This window comes from Typopeltis vanoorti, chromosome 11, assembly GCF_054136105.1.
Source record: "Typopeltis vanoorti isolate ZY-2024b chromosome 11, IOZ_Tvanoo_1.0, whole genome shotgun sequence".
In the NCBI taxonomy this organism is placed as follows: domain Eukaryota; kingdom Metazoa; phylum Arthropoda; class Arachnida; order Uropygi; family Thelyphonidae; genus Typopeltis; species Typopeltis vanoorti.
The window spans coordinates 39376274-39388914 of NC_143559.1; the positions used below are offsets into that span (position 1 = coordinate 39376274).

At 36.7% G+C, this 12641-nt stretch overlaps 1 protein-coding gene across 3 annotated transcripts in view; it reads right to left on the bottom strand.

The window, feature by feature from the left end:
• The window catches only part of LOC150101453 (deubiquitinase DESI2-like), a 74046-nt gene that overhangs the window by 37866 nt on the left and 23539 nt on the right, over positions 1-12641 (bottom strand). For all 3 annotated transcript variants that reach the window (XM_090400613.1, XM_090400611.1, XM_090400610.1), the window contains exon 3: positions 669-741. In XM_090400613.1, coding sequence (XP_090256739.1) covers positions 669-741 — 73 coding nt within the window. The remainder of the gene's footprint in view (positions 1-668; positions 742-12641) is intronic.

The window sequence follows — 12641 nt, forward strand, 5'->3', positions numbered from 1 at the left end:
CTGGCCAGAAAAAGTCCATCATTTCAGACACAGAATGGAGCGACATTTCAAATGTCTCTGAAGTAGTCTTAAAAGAGAACTTCATTCAAACTTTTTGCTCATTCACATCACTCATTCTCACAATCATGAAAAATAAGACTGATAACATTATGTGCTAGCAAACCAAATTGAAAAGTTTGGGGAATTTTTGCAATCCTGGAAGTTTAGAGCAATATCACCAATATTCATAAAAAATGTTATGTGCTTTCACCTAAAAAAATATAAAGAAAACAACAAACGTTAATCATTAGCTAAATACACTATTAATCTCTCTCTCATGATAAAACCCAAAATCAATGTAGCCAATTACTATAAGATGCGTGTGAATACCAACCAGTGTACATTAAAATATGCAATGATCAATTCTTGGCATTCAGTGAACTGTGCTGCTCTGTAATGTAACAAAATACAGTTGATTGAATAACTAATGACCTGTAAACAGAGAGGAAATAAATGGCATATTTATGGTTAAGTATCTCTATGAAGCAGATGATTGATTACAAAACCAATAATCAAAAAATTCAATAATTTCATGGTTTGAGAGAGTAAGAAAGAAACGAAAATAACTTTTATGATGGATATTAAATGAATAACTAACATGTAGTTTAATATTAAAAAGTGTTACTCACCTATACCATATATTTCTACTCCTGAGTGAAAAACACCAAGCCCAAAAGCTGAAGTATACTCATTAATCCAATACTAAACAAAAAAATAGATAAATATATACATACACATGCACCAATAAAACAAAATAATAACATACATGTATAACACTATCTATGTGTATATACAGTGCATATATAAAGAATAATCAAAAATTCCATGGAATACCAGAGATATATTAACCATATAGTGATATAAATACCAGAAATATATCAACGATGCTCTTCTATTATTCTTAATAACTTTAGAATCCCCCCCCCCACCACCACCAGATTGAAAAATGGAAAAGAAACAATATTTTGTTTAGCAAAGGTTACTTTATATAGAGTATCCCCAGTACACCCAACCCTAAAGGTCAACGAAGTACTAAAAGTTTAAAATTTTATGAATTAAATTGAAATAAATATTGATATGCAAATATACCAGACCAGCATTAAGAAGAAACCATTCTGTAGAACAGAGGTTCACAAACTTTCTCAGTTCACAGGGCCTTTAGTATAATTTTTTCATGTGCCATGAATAAAATGTACCTTTTTGTTCTTTCAATTATAAGCTTGGGAACCATTATTAGTGCAGAATGGTCTTAATTATTTTCAAAGGAGTAAGTAGAATAATGAAAAGATAATAATAGAGAAAGTGAAAAGACAACAATGAATGGAGATAAAAATAAGTTAGAAACATGGAACAGCATAGCATGAATATAAAGTTAAATTCCAAGATAAATATTAGAAAGTAAAAAAAGACCATGAATCTTCTTCTTCTTCTGCAGCTTCTCCCACTTAAGTGGGGTCACTGTTTCTTATGAGTCTCCTCCACACCTTCCTGTCTTGGGCTGTCACCGCATCCAAGTTCTTCATCTTCAAATCCTCTTCTACCAGCTCCCTCCATCTCTTCTTTGGCCGCCCACGCTTCCGCCTTCCTTGCACATCCATCTGCATGACCCTTCTTCCCACATATTCGTCCTCCCTCCTCATCACATGACCAAACCATCTCAACCTTGCCTCCTGTATTTTCGCTCCTAAGTTCGTAACTTTCACTGTTCTCCTGACATAGTCATTTCTCAGATGATCCTTTCTGGTCACACCGCACATCCACCTAAGCATTCTCATCTCTGCTACTTCCATCCTGCTAATGTTATTTTTCCTCAGGGCCACAGTTTCTATAGCATATGTCATAGCTGGCCTCACTACTGTCCTATAAATTTTGCCTTTCAGATTGATCGGCACCCTCTTATCACATAACACTCCAGCCATCTCCCTCCAGTTCCTCCAACCTGCTTGTATCCTGCATCCCACTTCCTTCTCACCTCCTCCATCTTCTTCCACTGTCGAACCTAAGTATCTAAAGTCTCTCACCTTCCTGATGACATTTCCTTCCAGCTCCAGGTCTGTCTCCTGGCCACCGCCCACTGCGCAACACATATACTCTGTCTTACTTCTGCTCAGTCTCATACCTCTCTCTTCCAGTACTTTTCTCCATCTTTCCAGTTTAGTTTCCGCTTCTTCTCTTGAATCTACACAGAGCAAGATGTCATCTGCATACAACATTGTCCAAGGTGCATCTTCTCTCACCTCCTCTGTTACCACCTCCATCACAATATTAAACAGAAACGGACTTAATGCTGACCCTTGAAAAAAGACCATGAATGATACTCATGATATACAAGACAAATCAATGACAATGTACTGAGCCATTTTGAATACTTCATTGCTTCAGTAGGAGACAAGTGCAAGAGTAATTTATGAGGTTGTTGTTGTGAAGTTTATTAGTTTATTTTATTTAATTATCATACAGATGATATTAAGTAAAGGTTATGTGATTTTATTGCATATTGGTCGGTTTGTACTGTAACAGTTTCTAATATTGTACTGTCTTGTAATTTGCTTTTAGTTGCTTGAAAACCTATGATAGAGACCTTTTCTATTTCCAGAAAACATTTAGATTGTATAGCATGCAATACTATTTCAGTGGTAGGGTTGCAATGCTATACAATCTACAATTGACATAATGTGATTGCAGCATATCAGAACATTTACATTTATAGTTAGCTGGCATTACATCCAGGTTGAGAGCAAAATTTTTAAGTCGATACGTTGGATGACATATCAACATTATGTTGATACATTGGATGACATACTAACTAAAATAATTTAATTACTATTTTCCATATTTTGCAAAGGTGATATTAGTATCATCAGGGAACAATGCACAAGATACATGCAAGCAGGCAGTAGATGAGCCTGAGAAACTAATATGAAGAAAGAAGGCATGTCCTAAATTGCACTACCTAATGGTTTTGATTGGATATTCTTGGCAGTTAGGTTGATGGTGTGAGAACAAGCATTTTCCCAGGCTCTGAGACAGTTTTAAGCATCCAAACTTATTCAAGTTAGGGGTGATTTTTTTAAGGCAGAGGGAGATCTGCGTCTGCCCTGAAAATCAATCTCTGCCTTATGTATAGCATGCAATACCATTTCAGAAGTAGGGTTATACAAGTACATATAACAAACTTAGTTTATACTGCTAGAGTCATTATACCAATATTTTTTTTTTTTAATTGGATGTAAACAGTCTGGTGTGGGAATAATGGAATCATGGTAATGTTCATATAAATGAAATCTGAGAGAATGAATAGTGGATCCAATGTAGCTAGTGTTACATTCAGGTTGACAATGAAACCTGAAAACAACACTATGTCTGATGGCGTTATTGTTGCATTTTGTTTTAGGATGTTATAAAGTTTATTATTACAAGGTGAAGATGACTTTGTAAGTGGAATATTTAAAGATGCCTTTTATAGCTTAATGGACATTGTTAACATTTCACAATCTGAAAGTGTTTTATGCATTATTCTGGAAACTCAATTTTGGGTAAGAGTGAATGGCATAGTCTAATGGATATTGCCGATAGAGATTTTTTGATAAAGTAGGGGATGGAAGAAAGAAAAGTGCAGGTAATGCCAATATTGTGGATTTATGGTATAATTTGACAAGCAAAAAAATTTTTCTTCAAAATATGGCATAGGGCTTTGTCCTATTCCATATCATGATGTGCACTGGAAAAGTGTAAGCCAAATCTTATTTTTCTTCTTTGTTATAAGCCACACTGCTAAGATAGTCCTTATTTCAAAACCTGCAAGTCTCTATGTAGAGAATATCACATGGAGAAGTAAATTTGTAGAAATCTGGATGTTTGTAGAGGGACTTACTGTTCTTTGGAGAACAAAAAAAAGTTGCTTATGGCAAGAATAGGCTTAAATGACACTTTGATGTTATGAATTTTAAGGAGGTTGGTGATTTTATGAATGGGATTGCAAAGTTTAAACACCATCCCCAAGAACATGTACAGCAAGTTCATATGCTGCTGGAAACTAGGAGACAACTGCGATGATCCTAAAGAGATACAAATTAATCTCTACTTTCTTCCCTATCAACAAAATTTCCTCCTATTACCATTCATAAAAGATAAACAGGCCTCTCTCTAACTCAATGACCTCTCGATGTTCACAAAGTTCAATGTGATTGTCTCCACCCATACGTTGGACAGACAGGAAATGCCATAAGGAACAAGAAGTTAAAAAATCACTAGTGAAAAATGAGTCTTATTTCAACCACAAAAAAACCTGCAACAGCTTAGAGTGGACACTAACCATAATATCCTCTGATCCAATATCTGTCTGTTACATCGGTGGTGGTGGTGGTGGTGGTTTAAAGAGTGTGCTGACGCACTTCTACACTGCCCAAACTTAAATCGGAATGACAGTCTATCCATCCATTAATCAAGATTCGGCGAAGTCTCATTCTCATAAGTGGCATGTCCCCCTTTTCCATCGTAATCATCAAATTCCTGATATGTACTCTCGGGGGGGGGGGGGGGTATGGGATAATTTTCTTTACAGAGAATTATTCCAGGGTAAAGATATGCGCAATACATCTCTAATACAGAGACTTAGCCTATTCTTTACCAAGATCACATTGCGTGGCGAAGAGTCACATCCTTCCAGAGGTGCCCCCGTTTTCACAGAACAGTGCGGATCTAGACTGGAAAGTCGAAAAATATTCCAGAGGAAGGCAATGGTAAACCACCTCTGTACCTTGCCAAGAACATTCCATGAACATGCCAAAAATGAGAAAGTATGATATGGTGCTGGATGATAAGACCCCCCAGCCCTGAAGGCATCCAACATGCAACTGGGGAAGAACAGAGGGCTTCCACAAGTAGAACTAGTTTTTATGATGTGTCCAAGTCAAACCCGGAAGGAAGCTTGGTCACGGATGTTGCTGGTTGGAAAAGGGAGGCTCCCTGTTTCCCAAGAAACCACAGATTGGAACTAGGAATGTTAGAAGTATGAACCAAGGTAAGCTGGAAATAATAAAGATGGAAATGGAGTGCAAGAAGCAGGATATATTGAGAATAAGTGAACTCAGATGGACAGGAATGAGCCATTTTTCAGTCAGGGGACTATATGGTGTATTACTCAGGACATGAGACAAGTCGTAAAAATGGAGTAGCTTTCTTACCCAGGAAAAAGATGGCTAGGTATGTATTAGGTTATAATCCAGTGAGTGACAGAATCACTTCTCTCAGAGTGAGTGAACATCCAATGAATATGACCATCATTCAGGTTTATACACCCACTACAGAGGCACCAGAAGAAGACATTGAAGAATTTTATGGCAAGTTACAAGAAGTGATAGATGCAACGCCAAAGTGAGATTTATGGCTACTTATCAGAGATTAGAATGCAAAAGTGGGAGAGAGTGAGGAACAAGGAATAACAGGTCGTTTTGGTTTAGGTATTCGTAATACTGCAGGGAAGAGATGTTGAGTTTTGTGCAGATAATTCTTTGTTTGTTGCTAACACCTGCTTTAAATAGCACAAAAGAAGATTGTGCGCATGGATATCATCTGATGGACACTACAGAAATCAAATTGACTATATACTTGGACAAAGAAGAAGGAGAAGTGCAATTCAGTCTGTGGAACAGACCATGAGTTATTAGTGGCTATGATGCATGTGAAATTATGGAAATTGAAAACAACACAAATGTCAATCAGATATGATCTTGGAAACATGCCAGCTGAATACAATATTAGCATACAGAACAGATTCAACACACTCGATTTGTGTGAAAGAGAACCAGATGAACTATGGGAAGAGATTAAAGATATAATTAAAACATAAGCAAAGAAGAATATTCCAACAGTTTGGAAGAAGAATTCCAAATGACTGTCAGAAGATGCTATCAAAACTGCTCAGGAAAGGAGGAAAATGAAGGCCACACGAAATTTGCAGGAAGTACGGCATTTGAATGCAGAGTTTCAACGATAAGCCAGAAGAGACAAGGAAAAATGCTTTAACCAGGAATGCCAACAAATAGAAGACTAAAACAAGAAAGGAAAAACAAGTGATCTTTTCAAAAAGATCGGAGAACTAACAGGGAAGTTTAGTACCAAGGTGACAATATTGAAAAGTAAACACAAAAGATATCTTACAGAAGCTGCAGACATCAAAGAAAGATGGAAAGAGTATACAGAAGCCCTTTACAAAAAGGACTCCAAAATAACTGAGAAATTTGAAGAGCAGGATTATACACAGGAGCGAGTACCACTGGAGAGTGAAGTGAGGTGGGCACTGCAACAGCTATCCAGTAAGAAGGCACCAGGAGGAGATGGAATACCTATTGAGCTGCTCAAAGCCCTGGGAGAAGAGGCAGTTAAAATTTTAACAGCTCTATGTCAGCGAATTTGGATTACAACTACATGGCCTAGGGAATGGAAAAAATCAGTTTATATCCTAATGCTTCAATGTATAACATTTAGATGAAATGTTCAAGAAATCACTCATTCCTGCATTCACTTTGCACTCTTCAAACAACGCTGATGTAAAAACAAGCTTTTTCACCGATTGCTGTAAATCACACCCTCTGATCCACGCAAACACTAAAAATACATAGCACTCAAGTGTTATAAATGTGTAGCTAAAAACATTAAAAACCAGTTTATGTATCTTTATTGAAGAAAGGCAATGCAAGAGAGTGCGAAAATTACAGAACTATAGCTCTGATTTCTCATGCAAGTAAAGTCTTACTTAAGATCATTCAGAAAAGACTGGAACCATTCATGAAGAGAGAGAAATGCCAGATGAACAGGCAGGATTTCGAAAAGGCAGAGAAACAAGAGATCAAATCGCCAATGTGAGATGGACAATAGAAAGAGCACAGGAACATCAAAAGAATGTCTACCTTTGTTTCCTTGACTATAGCAAGGCTTTTGACTCTGCAGATCATGTGAAACTGTGGAATGTGTTAAGAACAATGGGAGTCCCAGAGCATTTCATTATCCTTCTGAGGAATCTTTATTATGAACAAGAAGCTACTGTCCAAACAGATCTTGGAGAAACTGAGTATTTCACAATAGGTAAAGGGGTGCGACAAGGATGTATTTTATCTCCGTACCTGTTTAACTTGTACAGCAAATACATTTTAAGAATGGCAGGGCTGGAGGAATCTTCAGGTGCGACAAGGATGTATTTTATCTCCGTACCTGTTTAACTTGTACAGCAAATACATTTTAAGAATGGCAGGGCTGGAGGAATCTTCAGTTGGAATTAAAATTGGTGGGAAAAATATTAATAATTTGAGGTATGCAGATGATATCACCTTGCTAGCAGAATGCAAAGAAGATTTGGAGGAACTTATTATGAAAGTTAAAGAAGAAAGTGCTATAAATATGGTCTTAAACTTAACCTCAAAAAGACTAAAGTTATGGCAACATGTGAACTTAATGATTTTTAAGTAGATGGGAGAAAATGGAAGCAGTTAACAATTTTGTGCTCCTAGGATCCCGATTTGATAAAGATGGTTATTGTACTGAAGAAGTTAGAAGATTTTACCTCGGAAAGAAAGCAATGACAACTTTAAGCAAGATCTTTAAAGATAAAGATATTAGCATCGCAACAAAAATCAGAATCATGAAAGCAATGGTATTCCCTGTGGTACTGTATGGGTGCGAAAGTTGGACCCTGAGAAAGAGTGAAAGAAGGGAGATAGATGCTTTGAATTATGGGTTTGGAGAGGTTTACTAAGAATACCATGGACTGCAAAGCAAACCAATAAATCAGTGATAGACAGAATAAAGCCAGATTGCTTCCTCGAAGCTATGATCATCAAGCAAAAATTGTCATACTTCAGACATATTATGCGAGCAAATGATAGTCTGGAGAAGATGATGATGATGCTTGCTAAAGTTGATGGAAGAGGAAGAAAGACCAAGAATTAGATGGGTGGATGGAGTTAAAGAAGCAACTGGAGTGCGCTTGGAAATTCTGAAAGACATGGTCAAGGACGGATCTGAATGGAGAGTGTATGTTTGTGGGATCACTAGAAGTCAAAAACGACTTGATGGAACATAACAACAAAAAAAAAAAATTCTCAGAAGGTGTACAGAATATTATGATAGTACTACATGAAAAAGTTAGATCAGTACTAACTTCCTATCAACAATTTTCCTCCAAATAGTCTGTTATCTGTTAAGACTCCAATATTATTAGATTTTATATTTGTGTCTTCTAAGGTTCAGCTCACTGTATTAATCCACCTAGATTTTGGTCATCCTCTGGATCTTTTGCCTGCAATTCTGGCAAAAAAAATAAAAAAAAATAAATAATAATAACACTTGTTTTGCTACCCTTTCCTTATCATTCTATTTAAGTGAACATACCACCTGAGATTAGCTCTGCTAACACATTCTTGAATGCTAGCAACTTTAAGTTCTTGACTAATATCTCAAATTTTAATATGATGTTGCCATCTGTTCACTCCCTAACCTTTCTCTGAACTCTCATATCTGTAGTCTTCAATTTTCAATCAAGTGTTTTATTTGTACCCCAACTCTGTTCCATAAGTTAAAATTGGTTTGAACACAGTCTTGTATATAGCTAGTTTAGTGTCTTGATTAATTTCTCTCTTTTCCATATAAATTTATCCACTGGACTTTCTACAGTACAGTTTTACTAATTCTGTTGTCTATTTCTATATTTAATTTACTATCTTTTCTAACAATTGTGCCTACATTACATGAAAAATTTTACTTGTTCTATTGGTTCTCCACTAAGAATGCAGTTGCTGGTTTGGCCTATTTTCATTATCTTTGTGTTTTTAATTTGAATATGAAGATTTTCATATTCAATTTAGTCAGGGAACCCTGTAGATTTGTAGTGGATTTAATTAAGAGTATAACATTTTATGCATAAAGTAAAGAGCTGAGATTAACATCTCCAATTTTGATATCAGGTTTACCACATTCCTTCATAATATCATCCATATAGATAATAACTAACAGTGGAGATAACGTGCATCCTTGCCTCACACCTGATTTAACATTGAATTATCATCCTGTACCTCCTTCAATTCTAATATGTTAAAAGTTTATTTTTCACTTGGTTAGACTATAATAAATTTAGTTTAATCCTTTATCCAAGTGTGTGTAAACAAAGTTTGCGCCTGAAAGTATCTTCAGGACTGGGGTAAAGTGGTACAACACCGGGCAACTCCTTGCAAAGGTGGAGCAAGCTACCAACACTCCTATCTTAGTATCTCCCATAATGCAATTGGCTCCCACTGAAGAGACCTCAATGAAGGTCGAAACTAGTCTGGGTAGTGGCCCTTCCCTTAATGCATAACATTATATATATCCACAAGGAGATGTGTTTTGCTTTGTGGGAGATACTGAGACAGGAGTGTTGGTAGCTTGCTCCACCTTTGCAAGGAGTTGCCTGGTGTTGTACCACTTTACTCCAGTCCTGAAGATACTTTCAGGCACAAACTTTGTTTGCACACACTTGGATAAAGGATTAAACTAAATTTATCATAGTCTAACCAAGTGAAAAACAAACTTTGAACATCTTTCTCTAAATCCAGAGTAATTTAATAAAAAGGTGACACACCGTTTGGCAGCTCCTATAGGATATGACCTTGCTAATGCTTCTGTCTTGGTGTCTCCACTTGGGCCTGGCTCCCACTGAAGACACCTCAATAAAGGTCGAAACTAGTCTGGGTAGTGGGAGATACTGAATTGTCCGGTGTTGTACCACTTTACCCCAGTCCTGAAGATACTTTCAGGCGCAAACTTTGCTTGCACACACTTGGATAAAGGATTAAACTAAATTTATTCAATTCTAACAGTTGACTAATAACTCAAATATAGATGCCATTGCCTGATATAATGTCCTATTTACACTACACAAACATAGTGTTTTCTATCAACTTTCTCTTGGTACTTTGTCATATGCCTTTTCCAGATCTACAAAACTTAAATACAGATCCTTGTTATATTCCCATGATTTCTCAACTATTTGTCTTAAAGTGAAAATCTGATCCTTACAACCTCTATTTCGGGTTGAACCTAGTTTGTTCTTCTCCAAGCTTTCCTGTGACAATTTTTATGAAGTACACTTGCATAAGTCATGTGAGAATTCTCAATAAGCAATTCCTCTGTAATTCTCACATTGTTTTATTTCCCATTTTTATAGATGGTATTATGAGAGTTCTACTCCAATCATCTGGAATTCAACCCTCTAGCCAGGTCTTCTAAATTATGCAGTGTAGCTACTGTGAAACTTTTATACCTCCATATTTAAGCATTTCTGGTCACACATCACCTATCTCAGCTACCTTTCCACATTTCAGGTGTTTGATGACTTTTTTCTACTTCAAGTATTGTTATATAATCCTAATTGCATTCCAGTGGAGTGTGTTCTACCATCATGCTGTCACTGCTTGTTTCATTTAGCAATCTTTCAAAGTAATCACTCCAAATCTTTCTATCCTTGCAGACAACTCATTTGCCTCTCTGGCTGAATCAATGTGTTCTTCAGGGGTTTGCCACTGAATCTCCAGTGTTTGGATTTTGTTTTCAATTCCTTTCATTTTTTTTTTCCTGAATAATGTTTGTGTATTTCATTGTACAGTTTACCTCTGAAAGCTGCTCAATTTTTATTTGTTTTAAAACTTTTTCACCTATCAGCTAGTTTTTGAAGTACGCAAACCTTCAATCTATTCTCACAGGGAACATTCCATCAACCTGCCACAATCTTTGTCACTGACCTCTGGATCCACTCTGCCACTTCTTCATCCCCAACTGAATCCTGATGACCAGATCTGTACAAGTAATCAAGATGTCGCCTTATTAAAGGTTTTAATAAGGCGACACCAGTCAACCAAGTTTCATTAATGCTTATAACTTTTAGACGAGCTGAGCTAACCAATACCAAAACCTCCTTGCACTTGTTCCAAATACTTCTAGCATTAGTATACATATATTGCAGTACTCTCTTCATTCCACAACCTATCTAATCCTCTGTGTTGCTTAGCCCAGTGAAGTTAAGAATGAAAGAGCCACATTCAGCACCATGTGATCACTACTCCACTTGTTAAGCTCTAGGTAGCCTGGACCCACACTCACCTGCATCTCCACTCCTCAACATCCTAGTTCCCCTGACTGGAATTCCGAACTCTGTAAACTGTATTTTTATTTTCTTAAGACTCCTAACCCCAAATCCATTCAAATGCAAGCCATCCACCTTATATAAATTCATTTCCTTTCATCCAACTCCCTGCACGCCATTCCTCCTGCACAATCTGTGTACTGACTCCTTCATGATTATAGACATCTGTCTCAACTCGCTTGTATCATGCCATAGCAACAGACTCACAACTTTTGTTTTCTCACTCGTACTAGGAACTCTGATATCTTCTCACATACCATACCTGCCACTTGCTAGATCATTCATACCAGTGAAAATAAACATCTTTGTCAACTTCACTCTCTGCATCCTTAATCTTGGCTGCAGGGAAACACAATTTCATCACGCTCTCCTAAAGCTGTCCTACTGTACACAAGGCATTTCACCAACCGCAGATCTCACACTTTGTTCTGTGAAGAACTCCATATAACAAGCTACCTTTTCCATTACCATCTGGTCATTCTCTTCATTTTCCACTGTTTCATTCTTGTTGTCACTTGTACTGCATGCAACATCAACCGCATAATTAACAATCACATTTTCACAAATTTCATCTTTCAACTCACAGATATCCTCATTCTTACTCTCCCTGCACTTCTGGAATTCACAACACTTACAACAAACATGCTCACTAGTTTTGTTTTCCTTCCATAAATCTTTCATTAAGCACATAGAAATTGCCCACTGATGTTTTACACATTGGTGCCATGACGTACAATATAGCATACAATAAAACAAAAGTTAAAAACTTTCAAAAAGAACTTATCTTTTGGCACTTAAAGTCACAGTGTAGCATCTTCAATATTTTTTGAGTGCCAAGTGAATTATTACCTTAGAAAAGTCAAGCAATATCAGAACAGTGTTGTGCATCACGGTCTCCAAAAATGAAGTGTGACATAAAAAAAATAAAAAAAAATACTGAATGTTGCAACATATTATACCCTGATATTAAAATAACATTCATGACATATTTGCCATTAAAACAGCAAATAGCAGCAATCAGTGCTATGTCCAAATGGTTCCACACTTCTGACTCATGCAATCTGGTCCAAAAAAAGGATGGAGATTTTGAGGATAGGACACGTAAGAAATGTTAAAAGAAGGAGAGAGAGAGAGAGAGAGAAAGAGATGACATTTTAAATACACTGCTTCAGCATGACAAAAGTCAACTGAGATATAAAAAAGTGAAGGACTTGAGCAGGTTTTGTAGAAATGGTGATCGGTGTACAGACCTATGGAAGATTTTTAAATGAATTTGGATTTAGGTATTTGGAAAGATTGTTGGTCTGCAGAGAGAAGATGTGAGCAGCTAGGGTGACAACATGAGAATCTGTCAAGGCAAGTGACCATAAATGTGAACAGGAGGGAGATAAAAAAAAGTGCCTGTGTGGAGGAATTACTTGGAACATGG